Genomic DNA, 20,637 nt, shown 5'->3' on the forward strand with positions numbered 1-20,637 from the left:
TAAACTTGTTTGTATGGCACCTTTCTTACAATAAATGCATGGATGGAATGTCATCTCTGTCTGTATAACCCTTTCACCTCCTTCTTCTCTTACTCGTCCTTTATTTCTTGTAAAAATCCTCACCACCAACAGCAGGTGCCTTCTCCCTGTAACATCTTTGCCCCTGTCCCCTCTAGTGTGAACTCCCCCCCCCCTGCCTGGCCGCAGCTGTAGCCGTGTCAGCAGTGCGCTGGTGAGCTGAAGCCCAGGGAGATGTCACAGCTCTACTACCGGCGGACTGACAGCTCCTCGTACCGGGACCGCATCCCGCTGAGAATCGTGCGGGCCGAGTCGGAGCTGTCCCCTCTGGAGAAGGCCTACCTCGGAGCTGTGGAGAAGGGCGACTACGCGAGTGTCAAACACGCTCTGGAGGTGTGTGTGTGAGAGAGAGAGAGAGAGAGAGAGTATAAATATATGGTAGCTTGGATGATTTGATTGGTTAATGAATGAGTGATTGCAGCCGGTGAACCACTAAATTATTGATGGACAAATGGAACAATAATAAGTCCTTACTGTCTATCGGATTGATTTAATAAAAAATATTGGAAGATTTACTGGGAACATCTGCAGCTGTTATGATCTGCCAATGGAATCTTCCAATTACATCTTAGGCCTTTTATTCACCTTGAGTTAACAGAAAATGATGCAAATTGAACCGCGGTAAAGCCAAGCTAAACAAAAATAACAAAAATAGAAAAGAAACAGCTGAGAAAAGAAGCTTTGTGATTGAATTTACATTAAGATGCACAGCTGTGGTAAAAGAGATAAGAGATCACCACCTGCTGGTCAGCTGCAGTGTAGGTCATAAATACTGCCTCCTCCATGTTAGTGGATGGGACATGGACCGAACCGAAAAGTCAAAGATTTCTCCAAATATGGTTTCTGTCATTCTGGGTAGCTCAACTCAGTATTCATTTGTTTGATAAGTTTGGCTGTAAATAGTTTTGGCTAGAATTGTGTCAAAAGTGCAAGATGGAGCACCTGTATCCTGAATATTCTCGTTAATTTTAAAAATGATGATCTATACACAGCTGTAGAAAACACTTGGACATATAGTCCCAGATGACCATCAAAGCTACACTCCAATAATCTGACATTTCATTCCTCAACTCATGATGGACAGTTTTATAATCGGGATTGAGTTCAATGCAGCAGAACCGGAGATAAGTTCTTACTCATTTAAAAAAAAATTCTCCCTCGTCAATATCTGACACCCTCAGCCACAGACAAATCTGTCGAAGAATCAGATGTGGTGTATTAGAGGAGGACAAAATAACCTTGAACTGTCTGCCTCAAGCTGAGATAAGGCGTGGGCTCCACTTCCCCTTAGTATGACTCATATAGCTTTTTTCACCTTAGTAATTCTCCCATAGACCAATAAACACAGTAAATTGTGTTAAATTGGTCGGATTCTCCTACAATTACTTTTGATAACAGAAGGTTGTGTGTTCATCACTCTTTCAAACAAAGCAGGAAAGCAAAAATCACTATACTCTGAGCTGCTGAGTCAGATTTTAAAGGCGTTTAAGTGTTTTCTTTCAGAAATCATTGTGTTATCTATGCCAGGGCAATTTCCCTTCTAATCACTGAACAAACCCCGAGCGGCTTTTAAAACAAACCCCGACTTCCAATCACATCCTTGTTTATTTTTTTGTCAGGAGGCAGAGATCTACTTTAAGATCAACATCAACTGCATCGACCCCCTCGGCCGCACGGCTCTGCTGATCGCCATCGAGAACGAGAACCTGGAGATCATCGAGCTCGTGCTGAGCTTCAGCGTGTACGTCGGCGATGCCCTGCTGCACGCCATCCGCAAGGAGGTGGTGGGCGCGGTGGAGCTGCTGCTGAATCACAAGAAGCCCAGTGGCGGCATGCAGGTGAGGAGGGAGTGGGCGGGGGCTTTAACTGCTGCTGACGGGTCTGAGGGACACCACGATAGCGATAAGATTCCTTACACTTGCCACCATGATGTATTATCATGTTTTAGTGCTTTTAATTTTTACACCTGCCAAGGAGGTTATGTTTTCACCCAGTGGTTCTGATTTGCATTGGAAATTTGGTGCATCCAAAAATGTCCTTCTTTTGGAAAAGGCACAGGCAGGGGCGGATAAAGGATTTTTATGAATTGGGGGCCATAAAGGGGCCACAATTTACACATACGCACAATTCCTGACTCAGTAAAGTGAACATTTTATTCATTCCTAGTTACATTTTAGCTCTAGAGCTTTGAACAAAGAAAGAGTATTGTATATATTTGAAAATATTAATTAAAAAACGTTCAAGCACATTTTGTTCTTCAAAAAAGTTCAGAAAATAAAATCATTCTTAACAAAACTTGGAGTGTGTCCACCAAGAGAAATGATTTATGTTATATTTCAGTCTTGAAAGGAATCTAGATTAGTTTCAGGTGTAAACCAATCTCATTTTCTAGTTGATGAGAAGAGCCTGTTCTACTGCTTTAATTACTGTAATCCAAACTAAACAGTCTAATTTATTTCAGCTCCGTTGCACTGATTGCTCTCTACTCAAGGAGAGTTTTCTTTTCATCTACCAGCCACTCGGTACACACAGACATACACACACACATACACACACACACACACACACGTGTTTCTTTGTCCCCTCGCCCTATCAGCAGTAATGCACCATAAAGCACAAATGTTTCTTGGCTTCATTGATCAACTGTGGCGGAGATGTTGTTGCTCTTCCTGTCGGGTCCTGTGATCGAAATGATCGGAAAAGCGGAAAAACACATTAAGGCACAAAATGGAGCACGAGCAAAGTGGATAGCTCCGGCTCGTTGGTGAAATGAATGTGGAGCGGACCGAGATACACAGGCCCAGAATGTGCGGTGATCCGATTCCCTTAGTGGTGACATCTATCAGCCGCTGCATTGCCTCTTTACCTTAATGTCTTGGTAAGATAGTGTCTGTTCCTCTCACACGAGTAGATTGTGAAAATAGATCACTCTGGAGCTCTCAAATCTCCCTGAGAGAGAAGCTCATTGATTGTGTTAAAAAGCCGTCTGGTTAAAGTGCATCGTATCCATTACCGGTGTCATCCATGAAGTTGTTACATTCATTTCAAGCTTTGCCGGAGCTGTGTGCGTTTGTCTTTCCCTTTCGCCGGCAGCTTGAATGATGTGCTGTAAGATTCTTGCGAGTCGAGGCTTGTTTGTTTTCCGGCATGAAGCACCTTGGCATCTTTTAAATAGCTTCATGCATTATCCTCTGAGCGTAGATATGCATCTGTCGGGGGTTCAAACACTGCAGCTCACGCTTTTTCTCAATTAAAAGAGCCCCTGGGTGCTTTTGTGTTTCTTTTTTTAATCCCTTCCAGTCTTTTTATATAGAGCACATTTTGCTCAGTGGTTTTTTTTGGTGACTGTGCAGCCCACCTACCGTATGCACATGGAGGCCGTTATGTAAGGGAATCCCTCGTCTTCCCACTTGCACCACAGAGCCCGACGGGAAGGAAGCATTATCACGTCTGCAGTGAATCCCGCAAAGACCTGAGCTTGTTTTTCGCACTGTCATTCAAAAACACAAAACCGCACAGTGTCCCATTTTACTGCAGCTTCATCTGAAGGTATGTGATGTCGCGCGCTGACAGGTGGAAACCAACAGGGGGCGAGATCACGGTGAAAACAAAAGCACACTGTGAAGTCTGAACACCCTGCAGATGCTATAGTGTTGCATTTTTAATCAATAGGCTGACGGTGGATGCGTTGTTCTAATGTGAGTTACACACGTGCACCATGCGGACAAGTGGGCTACGATGTGGTTTCTCTTCTCCGCTACTATCATCGCTTCCCACCTCTGCTCCGGCTCCGACCTCGGTCACAGGCCACGGCTGTTTGATGTTGATTATTTGATGTCCCCTCCTCCTCCCACACAGAGGACAGAGTATAGAGCTTATTAGATCGCCCTCCTCTGCAAAACAAGACGACTCTCCCACATTGACCACTTCTTGTTGATCCATGATGCACCGAGTGAACGACGCGAGGAACTGATGTCTGCGTGATGAAACGACTTTGGGCGGGAATAAATAAAGCTGATGTAACAATTTGACAAAATGAACCAGGGCTCTTTTAGATGACAATTCTTCATTGTTCCTTTGAGTGGTTGAAGTGGGGCCAGAGCTTCACTGATACTATTTCTGCTTCTAATAGACGAATGTAAAGAGAAGCATTTTTGCACATCTTCTAAATAACCCTGAAGCTTCAGATGGTATTTTTTTTACATTCCCTGGATGTGCAGTTACAGAGAGTTCCTTCTCGTTCACATGTCCTCCACCCACACTGCGGTTTCTTATTAGACCTCAGGACTACGTGGGTGTGGACGAATGCGGCTTGGCTGACATCTTACTGTCCTTATTCTCACTGATGTTAAATTGTAAAGTCCCACCCTAGTTCCACCTGTTTTCAGCCTGTCTGGTGCTAATCAGCCCTGGTGGGCGGCAAAGGCTTTAGCGTCTATTTGCTAAATTGGCCCTTACCTTTTTTCTTTCTTATCCTCGAACCCCTCTCTGACCGGCCCTCCCCTGCTTCCCTCGCCACAGAATCAGATAATAGGCGTTCAATTAAAAGAAGAGAAGAGGTCCGGCTCATTCCTCCGCCCGCGGCCGTGTACTGCCGCTGAGCGACATGGGAACAGTACAAGGGGGCCGAGCTGGAGGAGGCGATAAGAGCGCCGGGTGGAATGAGTTTCTCTCCGAGCATAATGACTCCCTCGGAAACGTGTGAAATATGAATGCACCCTCTACCGCAAGCCTCCGCGTGGGTGACATTTTTGCCGCCACTTTGATAATAGCTCACCGGTTCTTTCTCTGCTCCGACCTCTAATGACTGCTCTCCTGATCGTGCTCATTCAGTTTACCTTCACTCAGTGTGGAGCCCCTCCGAACTGCACTGAGGTGAACAGGAGGTCTTCCAGCCGCCGGTGTTTAACACCAAACCAATTACTCACAGCCCACTGGGCTCTGAGCAAGTCATTTCAACCTGACTGAAGGCGGGGGGGGGGGCACTGAGGTCTATAAACTGTCAATACTGCTTGAATCCAAAATTGAATGTGGTGCATATAGACAACTTTAATTAACATACAAAGTATATATGATTAAAGTTGTTTTTCTCCCCCGACAGGTTCCCCCCATCTTATTGGACAAGCAGTTCTCCGACTTCACCCCCGACATCACTCCCATCATACTTGCGGCGCACACCAACAACTATGAAATCATCAAGCTCCTGGTGCAGAAGGGCGTTTCAATGCCGCAGCCGCATGAGGTCGGTAAACCACGTTCTCCTCATGGTTCTCTGTTTGTACAGTGATGATTTCAACAGCTTTAAAAACCACATGTATCCAACATGTCAACAATGGCTGAGGATATAGACAAAGTTTTGTGACCAGCTTTGATCCATGATGTTTCCCATGTTTGTCGTTGCAGGTGCGCTGTAACTGCGTGGAGTGCGTGTCCAGCTCGGACGTGGACAGCTTGCGTCACTCGCGCTCGCGCCTCAACATCTACCGGGCGCTGTCCAGTCCCTCGCTGATCGCCCTCTCCAGCGAGGACCCCTTCCTCACGGCCTTCAGGCTCAGCTGGGAGCTGCAGGAGCTCAGCAAGGTGAGGGCGAGGCAGCCGGGCAGCTAGTGGTGGAGCCACAGCGTCAGGATTTCATATCAGAAGGAATGAATGCACATATGTCACAGTTCAGAAAATGTCCAGCTACTCTATTACAAAAATACAAAGTGTATTATTTAATTTGTAGTAAAGCTGAGTTGCCATTAGAGATCAGAATCAAAACAGAAATAATTAAAAACAGAGGCTCCTTCTTTAACTCTGCTGGTCTCCTTATCTGACACTAATTATAGTAAATGCCTTTTAGTTATATTCAATACATACTTCATATATAAGAGGGACAAACACCTGGTTTGCAGAGGTGGTGGATTCAATAAGTAAACAAGTTTAATGCAGCTTCTTGACAGAAAACAGCCAGAGGCCAGCTTTCATTTAGAAACTCCACTTCTCAGAAAAACCTGCACTTTCAGATTAACCTTGATGTATTGATTTCAGCTGCCAGGTTCCTTCAGGACGCCCTGATGTTTAGAGGCCCCTCTGCTCTGCATTCAATCCGCCCGTGTCTTTCAGGTGGAGAACGAGTTCAAATCCGAGTATGAGGAGCTGTCTCAGCAGTGCAAACAGTTTGCCAAGGACCTGCTGGACCAGACCAGGAGCTCCAGGGAGCTGGAGATGATCCTCAACTACAGCGACGACATGAACCTGTTGGAGGAGGAGAACAACAACGACCTGGCGAGACTCAAACTGGCTATCAAGTATTACCAAAAAGAGGTACAAGCATATTATGGAGCCTCAACACTGGTCAGACTCGTTTCTAGAGCCCATATGGATATGAATTATTGAAAGCTGATATATCCGATATATGATTGGTTGTATTTTCTTTCTATTTAAAGTTATTTATAATAAAGTTAATCATGACTTCATCGTAACCACTTTGACCATTAGTGTTCTATGAATATCTGTAGATAAAAAGAAAACACAACCAAACATGATGTTTTCTGTATTGTTTAGTTTGTAAATTAAAAGTTTTCATACACACAAGTGAGAAAGACACATATCGGCTGGTGTTTGCTTATCGGGCTTGATGACTTCCACTCTTTCTACCGTATTGTTTAAATTCTGGGGTGAATATGCTCATCTTATCATTATATCTGACATTAAAACAGGTGCATGCTGTCGTGTATGAAGGACAGAAGAAGAATGACACAGAAAGGCTTGCTTCTTCATTTTAGAGGCTGCAGTAATGGGAAAGGTGCCGGGGTGTCATCCCAGTTAGATATGGTTGCAAAATGTGTAACATAAAAGACACCACGTTTGTTTCTTTCAATCTGTTTCCTTGATTTCTCTAGTCTCTCCTTTTCCTTGTTGTTGTTGATTTCCCGGCCACATGCCGCAGGTCCCGCTCACTGCGTGTGGCCTGGGGTCGACTGCCAACAACACACACAGGTATCACTGCCAGCAACACACACAGCTGTCGCTGCCAACAACACACACAGGTGTCACTTCCAGCCAACACGATGCAGTGTAATGATGTTAGATTAGCATCAGCGTCTTCCCTCATGTTGCCAGAGGCTGTTTCTCGCTGTTATTTGATCTGGTTTCACTTTGGCAAATCACGCTGATGACAGATAGACAGGCACGGGGGGGGGGGGGCTGCGGGTAATAATTGATTTCATATAAAAATGTGTAGCTGTACATTAGGATGGGATGTCTACTGTTATCTAAACACACACACACACACACACACACAGATTTGGAAGATGGTTTATTGCAGATCTTTCAAACTCACCAAAAACTTCCATAGCACACGAGGGGAAAGCAAAAACTGAAAAATGTCTCCTATAAACATTTATGCTCTTTAATCCGCCTGAATGTGGAACATTTGCAGCGCATCTATTTTTACAGCCCTTGGAAAACATTTAGTGATCAGGCACGGATAACTTCCACAGACCAGTTTTATTTTCCTACAGTGAGCAAATTGTTTTATTCAGCAGCTTTGCAGGCCCTGAATTGCAATCGAAGCACATTTGAATAATTATGCTGTTAATGGTACAAACCAGATAACTCGAGAAAAATATCCAGCTGTGCAGTCCAGTAATTAAATGCTTTTGTTTCTGCTGCTGATGAATGCTTTGCCAGTGAGGGGAGCCACGAACAATGAGTATGCAAATGGGCTGGCTTAAAGGTGCATTTTCATTCCTATGAAGTGTGGAATCAAATGTGTGCTCCTGCGATATAAACCCTCAGTGCCTCACGTGACCAATAGAGATGTGACTGAATTATGATATATTCTCCCTTTAAATTATACCATAATTGTAACTGAAGAGTCAAGGAAAGTTTTTTTATTAAGGTATTTGCATCTAGTTAACACCTGTGTCTGTTTGTTGGTTTCTTTTTGTGTTTCTTTATTTATTTGTTTGCAGGATTATAAAAAAATTACTTAACGGTTTTCCACCAAACTTCAAGCATGAGGCTTTAGACCTGGAAAGAACATTTTTGGTTGCCGATGCAAATTGAGAGGCCAATTGAGGATTTATTTTTCTTTTATATTTCTCTATACTAAACAGCGGTAGTAGGCACGGAAGCAAAGAAGGTTTCAAAGGTTTGAATCCCTGTTGGGTCAAGGTCTTTCTGTGTGGAGTGTGTATGTTCTTCACATGTATACTGGGTTTCTCTCTGAGCACTCTGGATTCCTCCCATAGTCCAAACACATGCATACTGGGGTTGATTGGCGACTGAACCGTCCCTCTGTGGTAATGACCTCTCCAAGGTGCACACTTCACTCTGGCTCCAGCTCCCCCTGCGACCCTCAACAGGATAAGTGGTAGATGATGGAATGATGGATTTCTACTATAAGAACTAAACCATCATGTGTTGGATTATTTGGCCTTGGCAGAGAAATGCGCTCCTTTGAGTTATGGCTTCAATCACTTCACATTTGTCACCATATATTAATTTGCCCGGGTAAGCGCTGTCGGAGAATAGAAAGCAATGGCTAGATGCATGGATCCTGGTTTAATGCAGAATGTGGAGAGCCTGGTTTGAGTTGATTTACTGAGTTGTGGGAGAGTTTAAAGGCTCCTCGGGGAAGCAGGGAGGCATTAAAGTTATATTCCAACACACAACTGTGCCGCTGAATACTGAGGTGAAGCAGACACATTACTCCGTTCTGCTGTCTGATGCAGGCAGCTCTGTCTGGTTGGACTCTTTTGTGGAAGTCTTGGTTTGTTATGCAGCAGTTTCCTCCTTCATTAGCTCGGCTGTTGGAAACAGGTCAGCAGGTGACCACGTTGAGTTACATGAAAACAATTGAGTGCAGAGGGCGAAAGCACGGCCATCATCTTCAGTCGCTTTGTTGTTGTGAAGAAAGTAAATCTTTCATTGTGTACAGACATCAGACGTCAACCTCTCCCCGGGAGGGTTTAAATTATCCAGCTGATGTCCCAGCATGCCCTTCTCCTGAATCCTATCTATAACACCCATTGATCGCCCCGGCACTTTGATGGAGGACAGTGTCTCATGATGTGGTGACCAACCCACCCAGCTGCCCTTTCCACATGATGAATGTCCCAGTTATCTGGACTGGTTAGCAGTCGTTTAAAAGTAAAGTTGTGTTGCTGGAAACCATCATTCTGTCGGTGTGTGTAATTAATAGAGAGTGTTGTTGTGTGATTGATGTAAAATCTCTCCCTAATGAAATCTGTTGCTCTGAAGAAATCCGCCACAGAAGAAATGAATCAAATTTATCTCAAGTAGGTTCTAAAATCAAATTACATTTATTAAAGTTCTTTAGAAGCAACCTGCTCTATTTTTTCTATTGCTTCACATCCTCATATGTAGGAAATCCTTGAAACAAGTTTATTTTGATTAAAAAGTTTAATAATCTTACTGCATTGGAAGATTACTTTTTCATACAGAGAAGACTAAATTAAAAGTTTTTGTGTGGAGCACTTAATAATGCAGTCTTAGCTGTTGTCTTAGCATGTGCATAAGTTAGGATAAAACTTTATTGATCCACAAACCAGGGTAAGCTCAAACCATAGACTGTGTATAAGCTGGAGGACGCGTCTCCACTTTCTCCCACCATCAAGAAATGAAGCCATAAATATACCAGACATGAACGCTGCCATTTTGCACCAATGTCAATGCAATCGGGCCCACTCATGAACCCCCTAACCCATTTTTATAGCATCAACTAAGTCATTAAAAATCTAACTTCCCAGGTAACTTAACACCCGATCATACATCAGTGTGATAAGATACCTACAAATAAAAGAAACCACCATTGAGGTAAAAAAAAATGAATTTGCATGTCTCATCCACTTACATGGAGTAGGCAGGGTTTATGGCCTTTACTGCAGCCAGCCACCAGGGGGCAGTCGAGACACCCTGGCTTCACTTTTCGAGCGGCATCACATCATGCCTTTGTTATTGCAAGTTTCTGCCAGTGAGGTGAAAAGATGATTCATGCAGCTTATATTTCCACTTGCTTTGCATTTGATTCAGAATTTGCGTTGGAAATGTTTTGATCCCCGTGGAGCAGCTGTGATATAACCGATTGTTTACCACAGCCTCCTGACGGTGGTGAAGGTGTGAACGCACCGAAGCAGTTGCAGCGATGGCTCTGTGCAGATGTGACGGATGATCTTTTAAGCCAGACGTGGGTCGTGGCCCCTGCGGCACTCCGAGGGTCAAGTGGACACTTAGCTGGTCTGGAAGAGCTCGGCTGTTCCTGGGAGCCGCCATTACCTTCAGAACATTTAGTCTGTGGTGCGATGACCCCTCATCTCTTTCACCGATTCAGCAGACAAACACTCGGGCTCTTATAATTGGTTTGAACCTCAAGCCTGAATGTATTTTTTTTCATGGTGACTGTTTCCAGTGAGTCATTGGGAGCCTGTCGTTGACCCCCACTGGAACAAAACGCTGGTCCCTTCTCCTCTTCATCATATTGTGTGTGTGTATGTGTGCGCTCATTTGTGTTTTTTTTGCATTCATCCCGATGCATGTGTGTGTTTTCTTGCTGCGCTTCCAGCATTTACAAAGGCAATTTAAAATGGTCTGAAGAGAAATCTCCACAGGCCTCCTTTCTGAAGAGCTTAGCTAACGCAGCAGCCGGCGCTTTGATGCAGTGGGAGGTCAAATCAGATAAATATGATCAGGAGCACAGAACACTTTCAAGTAGCTGGTTATCCCCCTGTAGCATCCGAGGCTTCACACACTGGATTGCCACTCGTTTGTGCTCCCGGCAGGTGAGCACCCTGGAGAGTCGCGCCGGGAGCTGGAGCAGACTCTCTCTTTAATATTTTACATTTTTAAAGGCGCCAACGGGATAAGCTATTAATTTGACACACTGTAGTTTGACGTTGCCCCCTTGTGATACCTCATAAAAACTGCAATTCAGTATTTCAGATGACTTTAGTGTCTCCATTAAACGCTGATAAAATCATACTACACGGGAATAAGGGCCATCAGCTGCACTAAACTGCAGCCGATACAGTATCTGGCCTGTCATCACAAGAGCGTCTCCAATGTTCAGCAATGTTTGGTTTCAAATATTCAAAGGAGACCTGGTTGTTTATATTTAGAGCAGATAAAATAATATCATACTTGCTTTTTGTCCTCTTAAATTAAAGTTATTGCTTCAATCGGATTGTCTCTCCTGTAATCACATTTAAATCAGCCAGTTGTTTAAGACAGACAGACAGAGAGATGACAGATCTTCAATGTGTGTCTTGCAAAACAATGTGTAATATTATATTTAGTCTTCTGTCCATTGATTTGTTGGTTTGTCAGCACGGTTATGCGATAGCGGATTTCCATTAAACTTCCTGGACAAAAATCCAGGAAGTTTTTGTTCTATTACTTTAGTTAACATTATTGACATTTTTCCCCAGTTTCTCTGGGAATAATTCATAAATCTTAATTACATCTTAATTGAATTTAACTAATTAAAGGCGACTGCTCGACTGGGCGTGTGAGCTCTACTGAGGGACTTCACTGATTGAAATGCAAATCATGATTTTACACATCGGGAACTCTGATACTCTCAGAAGCGATAAATCCTTTCCAGGCTCAGATGATTAGAAAGAAGATCCTACCACATGTGACCCAAAATATAAATCATGTGCTTTTGAATAATTCAAAGTGTGAAATATTTGGAGAGAGTTTATTGGCTCAAAGATCCTGCAACATTAACAGCTGCAGGTTGTGTCCTTGTCCGTGTGTCTTTGTCAGTGTGTGTGTGTGTTTCAGACTCTTCATGTCGTTGAAGCTGCGGGGGGGCGGGTGGGGGGGCAACGTCTTGTCAGAGCCACAGATTGGACCCACTTGTCCACTCACTCAGTGTCAAACACTTTCCTGCTGTGGAGACAGGCAGTGGAGGTGGAGAGACACTTTCTCTCCTAACAGAACCCACAAGGATTCAGTCTGAACTGTGTGAGGCAGCCATCAAAACACACACACACACACACATGCACATACACACTCTACCACTGAATGTAAGTAAGTGTGACAAAGGGAAGTTGAAGGTGAAGGACTGGAAGAAAGGTTTTAGGATAGGAGAGGTATTTTTTATAATAAATAAATAAATTGAAGTTCAGATGATGAAATTAAATAAATTATATATAATAGAAGATGTGACGCAGTGAAAATAATTATCCTCTCTCACTTTTATCTACCATTAATGCTTGTGTATGTAGAGAACTCTTATAAATTGCCTACAGGTGCAGGGTGGTGATTCTCACTCATCAGAACCTGCTCCACAGTTTCCATAAGAAGACCCAGCATGTCACTAGTTTTTAATTTGGTTCACTTTCTTAACAAAATTAAACAAATCTGTTGTCTGTAAAATAAAATAAACAAAAATCCCATATTCCCCCTTTACAAGAGCATTTCCTATTTTTAACTCTGAGAGGTTGACTGCGTGGTCCTGATTAACGTCAGTGATTAGGAGGCTCAAGTACAGTTTACTGTCATTAATTACACCTTAATGTTCAGCCCGGCCAGATGAAAGCTGGTGCATGAACACACCTCTCACTTCCACCCCCTCCGCTGTACAGAAGAGTTGTGATCAAAAGATCAAAGCTCTCATTAAGTGGACGGAATAAATCTCTCTATAGCTGCTGTAGCATTTAACTATGGTTTTTTTTTATAGATTATTTTTATTTCATTATTTTCTGGGCGGAAGAACTTCATTGTGAGACTGATCCTGCACCCGCGGTTCTGCCTCAGACTTTGGGTCCAACTTAACAAGCTCAGAAATCTTTCTCTATAAATACGGTTCATCCTCAAAGGAGTCGTATCAACCTGTTCACTTTGCCCCTTGATTCTTCCATCGTCAGCGAGAGAGGAGATCTGAAGCTTTATCACTGATCCTCCTCGTTATCTTAATGCTCTCTCTGTCTCCCTGCTCCTCTCATTTGGATGAAGAAGAGGGATTGTCTTCCTCACCGCTCGTCCGTATGGAGATATGAGCGACTCTGCTCCAGCCCCCCCCCCCCCCCCCCCGATGCACATAGGGAGCTCCGTGGTACCCATGGTAACAAGCTGAAGAGATTTTGAATTGGCTGCTGCTGGATCCAGTCAACACATTGGCTCTGATATTACAAAATATGTGAATTTTCATAATAGCAGTTCTCATCTGCTGTTCTTCTTACTCAACTTCTTGGATATTTACAAACTTTTATTTTAGTCTCTCTTTCTATGTATTGTTAATATCTTGGTCTCTATATATTTATATTCTTGGCTGGAGTGACTCCAACAAAACCACATTTCTCCCCCGGGGATCAATCAAGCATTTCCGATTCATAGTCTTCCTGCAAATATGTTTGCATGTGCAAACTGTTATATTGTTTTTATACAATTTACGAAACACAATCAACAATCAGAATCTTCTAGATGATCCCCACGGGCTGTTGACTTAGCTCTGGTCCATTTCGCAGACACACAGCTGCAGTTCCGTGGATATTTTGGCTTTGCTGGTCTTTTTCTAAACCTGCACTTCGTTACCAAACAAACACGACATTAACTTGGACAGAATCTTCTTATTTCTAATTTCGTTTTTGCAGTCACATAAGGTATCAATCCCTCAGCATCGCCAGACGTCAAACAAGCCAATCAACAGAGAGGAAGACAAACCTTTTCCCATGTGTTGGTTTACGTCTGAAACCTTTTGATTCCTTTCTGTCGGGTCTGATTTGGATCAAGTTCAAATCCCACTCAGACAGCTGAGGCCGGAGAACTGTGTTTTTATCTCGTGGAAAAATCAACAGGAAATTCAATGCACTCGTCTGAAAACATGATCTTCTCCATTCGACAACATGTGGATTCTTTTTCGCTTCCCTTCCTTCCATTACCGGATTTCCTTCTGATACATCACCATCACCACACAGTCTATTCCCACGCTCTCACCTGGAACTTGGTGCAGGTGCTAAGTCACCAGAGCGTTTTGTTCTGTGTAGAACTGTCTAATAGCCTCGGGCTGAGGAGGCTGACTCCCAGCAGGCTCACGTGCTGCAATCACAGCTCACATTAGGACATGAGGAATCCCTCTGGTCGCTTTTAACTCTGTGGATCAAACATGAAAAGTCTTAATCTTTCCTCCCTCGTCTTATGTTCTCAGTTTGTAGCTCAGCCGAACTGCCAGCAGCTGTTGGCGTCGCGCTGGTACGACGAGTTCCCCGGCTGGAGGCGGCGACAGTGGGCGGGGAAGTTCTTCACCTGCGTCTTCATCGGCCTCCTCTACCCCGGGTTCGCTCTCTGCTACCTCATCGCTCCGAAGAGTCGCTACGGCCTCTTCATCCGCAAGCCTTTCATCAAGTTCATCTGCCACACGGCGTCCTACCTGACCTTCCTCTTCCTGCTGCTGCTCGCCTCCCAGCACATCGTCACCACAGAGCAGGACCGGCAGGACAGGCAGGGCCCGGCGCCCACCACCGTGGAGTGGATGATCCTGCCCTGGGTGCTGGGTGAGTCATGTGGCTGAGGACAGGGGAAGTGGGTGAGGAAATGACACCATGGTCGACTGGTCACCAACTTTGTTTAAAGTTACATTTAAATAAAAAAATGTTTCAGCTGTACCAAGCTTTACTTCTCAGCGATCATATTCAGAGCTGTCGCAAACCCAGAACATTTCTATGGGTTCAAATTAGGAAAAGAGGATTTTTAAGTACGAATTCTGATTCTGTCTTTACACATGAATCTGATTTGACATGATTTGAAATTTGACTCCAATGGTTCTGTTGGAGTCTGTTGAGAATCGGCACGGTCATAAAAATGTCACCAAAGATTTTGTCACTTTTAACCATGACCTTATTCGCGGGTGACTGTGCTCGCTGTCCTCCATTTTGAAAATCGATAACACCTTTTGGTACCTGTCCACATTTTATACGTTAAACTTAGTGCTAACCTGCTAATATTTGCTTTCATCTTAAACTAAGATGATGACTATTACAAACATACCTGTTGAACTTCAACACGTTTGCTGAATCATTTGGATGTTATGTTAGCACGCTGATGTTAGCTTGCAGCTTCAATCACACAGAGTGTCTCAGTTCAGGGCCTGTAATCTTCAGAGGATGTGGTCTACCCAGCTTGTGTCTAAGTTCAGCCTCACAGATCTGCTGACTCTTGTTCCTGATCTCAGAATAATCAGAAATGTTCTAATGCATATTCTGATCGTTGGTGGTGGTGATTCAGTTGGGAAGCGTTTCGCTGCCAATCCAAGCTTCAACTCCCACTGACCTAAAGTTGTCTCTGCAGAAAATGAGCAGATTTGCACATTTTCACACGGCAGCCGCCAGAAACAAGTTCCGATCTGACAGATGATGAGAACATCTCTATTTCTAGGATTCATCTGGGCCGAGATCAAGCAAATGTGGGACGGTGGTTTCCAGGACTATGTTCACGACTGGTGGAACCTGATGGACTTTGTCATGAACTCTCTATACCTGGCCACCATCTCCCTCAAGATTGTAGCCTACACTAAGGTAATGACTGATCTCTGAACAGCAGCAGAACCATCCGGTGTGATGTGTCCTCCTCACTGTATCTCACTGTGTTCCCGGTACAGTACAGCGGCAGTAAACCCAGGAACCAGTGGGAGATGTGGCACCCGACGCTCGTAGCTGAGGCGGTGTTTGCCATCGCTAACATCTTCAGCTCCCTGCGCCTGATCTCCCTGTTCACAGCCAACTCTCATCTGGGGCCGCTGCAGATCTCCCTGGGGAGGATGCTGCTGGACATCCTGAAGTTCCTCTTCATCTACTGTCTGGTAAACACGCAAATACTCTCACATCAACATGAAGCATTTAACAGGACTGAGAGGCGTTGATTGGCTCATGCAAACCCCGCCTCTCTGCAGGTCCTGCTGGCCTTTGCTAACGGGCTGAACCAGCTCTACTTTTACTACGAGACCAAAGCCTCGGACGAGAAGGGGAAATGTAAGGGCATCCGCTGTGTGGAGCAGAATAACGCTTTCTCCACGTGAGTTCACATGAGTCTCCTCTGTGCCTGCGTTTTCAGTGTAGATGTGTGATGTTGTGAAACTGAGTGGCGAAGAAGCAGAAAGGTGTGCGCCTGTGAACAGCACATTTTGTAAATGTGTGAAAAGTCTCCAGTTACCAAGAGAAACTGATGTTTCAGCAGAATTTTACAAACACGAGCGTAAAGGGATTTTTTTCTCCAGGTTTATGAAAACTTTTTCAGTTGATAAAAGATTTTCTCAACGTGATATTTGAGTAACAGGAGTGTTTTCCCTGCAGGTTGTTTGAGACCCTGCAGTCTCTCTTCTGGTCGATCTTCGGCCTGATCAGCCTCTACGTCACCAACGTGGACGCCGACCACCAGTTCACCGAGTTTGTCGGCGCCACCATGTTTGGAACCTACAACATCATTTCACTGGTGGTGCTGCTCAACATGCTCATCGCCATGATGAACAACTCCTACCAGCACATCGCTGTGAGCACACGCACACAAACCACAGCTGAAAGCACAATGCAATACAAACCTGCTTTCTGTTCTGAATCTGCTCTGAACTGGATTTCAGGACCACGCAGACATCGAGTGGAAGTTCGCCCGGACGAAGCTGTGGATGAGCTACTTTGAGGAAGGGGCCACGCTGCCGGCCCCGTTCAACATCATCCCCAGCCCCAAGTCCTTCCTGTACCTCATGTGTTGGATTAAGAGGCAAGTGTGCAAGAGGACCAACTCCAAGCGGCCTGACACCTTTGGAGCTCTCGGAGTAAGTCGGCCGTCAAACAATTAAAACAACATTTCAAAGTGATGGAATGAACAGAGTCTGTTGGAGGGAAAACATCATTTGTGATGATGATTAGATAAAACAATTTCAAGATGCTACCTTTGGAATTTTAGGCAGTTTTTACTCTGCATTTTGTAGACAAATCAATTAATCAATTAACAGAGAAAATCAATAAAGAAAATAATACTTTGTTGCCCTTAAAGAGTCAAAATGATTCTTACTCACTTTTGTTTTTGCATGTGATGTCTCTGCAGAGGCGAGCAGCGGAGAATATGAGGATAAACCATCAATACCAGGTAAGTGTGTGTGTGTGTTTGTGTGCGTGTGTGTGACGGACTGTGACAGATCACACATTCTGCTCTTCTGCTTTTCTCCGCTTCCATTCTGTCTCTGTCAATAGAAAATTCATGCAACAATAAGCCAAACAATTACACTCATGCGGGGATTTCCCATTTGTCCACATCTGCAGGGGGTGGTTCTTCTGCTTCTTATGGGAGTTGTAGCTTAGAATACTTTATTGTCATCTTATTTTTGACTCAGAAGTTTTCTAACAGCACTTTTTTTCAATATAAGAATGTCATTGTTTTCAATGGCTGTTTCTTTCTCCACTGTTTCAGGAGGTGCTGAGGAATCTGGTGAAACGTTACGTGGCTGCTATGATCAGAGACGCTAAGACAGAGGAAGGCCTGACTGAAGAGAACTTCAAGGTTCGTTCAGGGAAACAAAAAAGGTTAACAACCAGCTGGGGAACATAGTCGAGCAGCTCATATTTAAAATACAAATATTTCCCTTCTTCCTGAGCTGCATGTGTAAATAAGTAACTGAGAACCAACAGATTCTCTATGTACACTTAAAATCATTGCTGTTTAGTGTACAGCCTGTTTCCACTCTATTGTGCTTAGATTTAGATCTTTGAAGAAATGTAATTTCCTCTAAAATGTTACATTGTTCTTTTAACCTTTGTAAGGAAAGTTGTTTTATTATATAATAATAATTTTATGGATTACACCTTGTCCACTTAGTACTGACGGAGGTAAAATTAATCAATACTCTCTGCAGCGCTCCACAGTTTCCCCCTGCAGAGATTGATTGGGACTAATGGTTAAATGAAAAGCATTAGTTGATTTACCAGGAGGAGCTCATGCTTTGCTTTGCTCCCTCAGGAGCTGAAACAAGATATCTCCAGCTTCCGTTACGAGGTGATGGGCATGATGAAGACGGGGAAGCCCGCCCTGCAGGGGGCGAAGGCCAGCGGCAGCTCGGCAGAGTCCAGCCTCGCTTACCCTAACTCCTCGCTCAAGGTTTCCCCCGGCCCTCAGAGCGGCCAGGCCAAAAGCAAAAGCAACAGATTCAAGATCACCGCCTCCATCCTCAAGATGGGCAGCTCCACAGCGTCACCCAGGCTGCCAGGGGCCTTCAACGGTCTGCCGAACGGACTCCTGCCCCTGGAGCCTGATGAGAGCCCCGGTGACAAGTCAGGCCAGAGGAGGAACTTCCCCAAAGATATCAGCGACTTTGGCTTGTTCCAGAAACGCCACCGCAACGAAGCCGCATCGGGCGAAGAAGAGATTTCCAGGAAGATGTACTCTTTATCAGAGGAAGCAGGGGACTCTGGGGCCGAGGAGGAGCCGGACATAGAGGAGGAGACAAAGTTCTCACAGGGAGAAATGGTGGAGGAGGCTGCGGTGACGGCGGCAGACATCGAGGATGCCGAGGTCTCAAAGTACGGCTCGGAGCTGGACGAGGAAAAATGATGATTGTTGATCCTTCATTGACCTGGTAGCTGAGGGATGTTTGACAGGAACATTACAACAGGCCACGTTACGATGGACTGGAGTGAGACTGACAATCGATGTGAGCTTTAAGTGAGGAAGGGTCGGAAACGTGTGTGATACTCGCAACGAGTCGAACTTTCCCAGTAATCACCACACTAGTGATAAGCTTTGATCTATGGAGACTCAGGGAGGCCTTTGGTTTCAGAGTTTTAAAATGCCGTTATATCGGCAGCGAAGGTAAATGAAGCGTCGTGAGGATTTAGATTTCAGGATGAAGTCATTTCATCCTATCTCTTCCCTATGGACGATTAGAAAGTAATTATTCCCTGAAACTGAAGATGTCCTGTTTTCTTTAACCTCCTCTCTCTCTCCTTTACCCTTCCCCAACATGTGTCCGCCACTCCATCATTCACTGTACGAGCACTCTCTCCTTCATCCCTCTCTCTCTCTACCTCTTCTCCTCTCCTGTTTATCTCTACGCCTGCTTCATCTCTTCCCCTCCTTTATCTCACGGGAGCAATAGATATGTTCACTTCTTCACCCGACTCTCTGCCTTATTCTGTCTGTTTCTGCACTTTACACACTTTACTCTGGCGAACCGTGTGTCGAGCTCTGACCATGCAACAACTCTGTCGATGTTTTTCTATGCAAAGAATCCCAGGGAGGGAGACGAGGACGAGGGTTTGACAGGGGTCCATGTGGTCGGCTGCTGGTGGAAGGGTAATGGGAGATAATGACAATATGAACACAGGCTATCAACCATTAAAAGCAACACATTATTCATGTTTGATCACTCCTACAGAAAATCTACTGGTTCTTTTGAAAATGTTAGCTGTTTTTAAAAAAGTTTTTTTAGATGTAATGTTAGTTCGTACGACGGATGTTCTAGAGACTGAAACAGAACCGAAATAAACCGAAAAAGTTCACTTTTCATTCTCCTTTTTTTTTGTTGCTTCAAACATGAGGTTGTCCTGTCCGGAGCGAGACAGACGGCTTCTTTTGTTGTCTTTTAATTACTCATTCTTTAAGGTACGGTGGCCCTGAAGTGCAAATCACAAAACACATCCTGTTTGTGTTTTCTTCCCATTATAAAGGCTGTCAGTGTGTCGGCCAATCAGCGACAAGCCTGGTCTTCAGTAGATATCTAACTTTTCCGTTTGAAAATGTGTTTCCTGATTGGTTGCCGTGTTCTCTAATTTGCCGCACAATTTTTGCAACAAAGGACATTTTCACCACTTCAGCACATGGTCCTGTCCTGACCCAGATAAATCTTGGATGATTAATCAGCTGAATGTGTTCAACAGTATTTGATATTTATCTGGGAAGTCTAGAAGTTTGGCAGCAGGAGATTGAACCACCATACCCCATCATTAACTATACACACCAGACTTCTTTTGTTTTCTCTTGACTCTGAATCTTCTACGTTACACTCCATCACTTTCCGGCTTTTTCTTCTCGGTGGTTTATGATTTTCTTTCAGCCGTCAAGTGGCCATGCAAGTGAAAAAGAGATGAAATATTCAGCGGATGATGAAACTGCTCAGCGTTTGATCAAAAGGTTGAAATGCTCCTGAGGTTCCAACAGGACTGAACTGTCACTGATGCAGTGACACATGATTACGTAAAAAATGCCGTATTTAATTAAAGGAGTAGCTTGGATTTATATTATTTTCTTTACATTCGAAAGGAGTTATTGCCCCTAATGCTCAGGAATCAAACAAAAAAATGACATTGAAGTTTGTATTTGAGTCGTATTCATTTAAAGAGATGCTGAGTTCTTTTATGTTGTATCAAAGGGCACAGAAATTAAGAACTTGTGTCGAAAAACTCCAGCAGCAACTGTAACAAGCTGCAACCACAACAACACAATAACAACACAGACAGACCCACACACGCACAGTTTGATGCAGTCACACACTGGTGTTCCACACATGACTCTGTGCACGATTAGAGACAAACCAGGTTCACAATTCCAAACAGATTTTTTATA

At 44.2% G+C, this 20,637-nt stretch overlaps 1 protein-coding gene across 1 annotated transcript; it reads left to right on the top strand.

Annotated features, from left to right (window-relative positions):
- Positions 1 to 252: 252 nt before the first annotated feature.
- trpc4a (transient receptor potential cation channel, subfamily C, member 4a) lies at positions 253 to 19,556 on the top strand. Its single transcript, XM_062406518.1, has 15 exons — positions 253 to 411; positions 1,698 to 1,902; positions 3,033 to 3,067; positions 5,204 to 5,320; positions 5,482 to 5,658; positions 6,184 to 6,384; positions 14,237 to 14,582; positions 15,463 to 15,602; positions 15,686 to 15,886; positions 15,977 to 16,098; positions 16,377 to 16,572; positions 16,661 to 16,855; positions 17,128 to 17,169; positions 17,491 to 17,580; positions 18,037 to 19,556. The coding sequence occupies exons 1-15, from the start codon at positions 253 to 255 to the stop codon at positions 18,625 to 18,627; spliced, it is 2,817 nt and encodes a 938-aa protein (XP_062262502.1). The 3' UTR covers positions 18,628 to 19,556.
- The last annotated feature ends 1,081 nt before the right edge of the window (positions 19,557 to 20,637 follow it).

This window comes from Platichthys flesus, chromosome 15, assembly GCF_949316205.1.
Source record: "Platichthys flesus chromosome 15, fPlaFle2.1, whole genome shotgun sequence".
Classification (NCBI taxonomy): Eukaryota; Metazoa; Chordata; class Actinopteri; order Pleuronectiformes; family Pleuronectidae; genus Platichthys; species Platichthys flesus.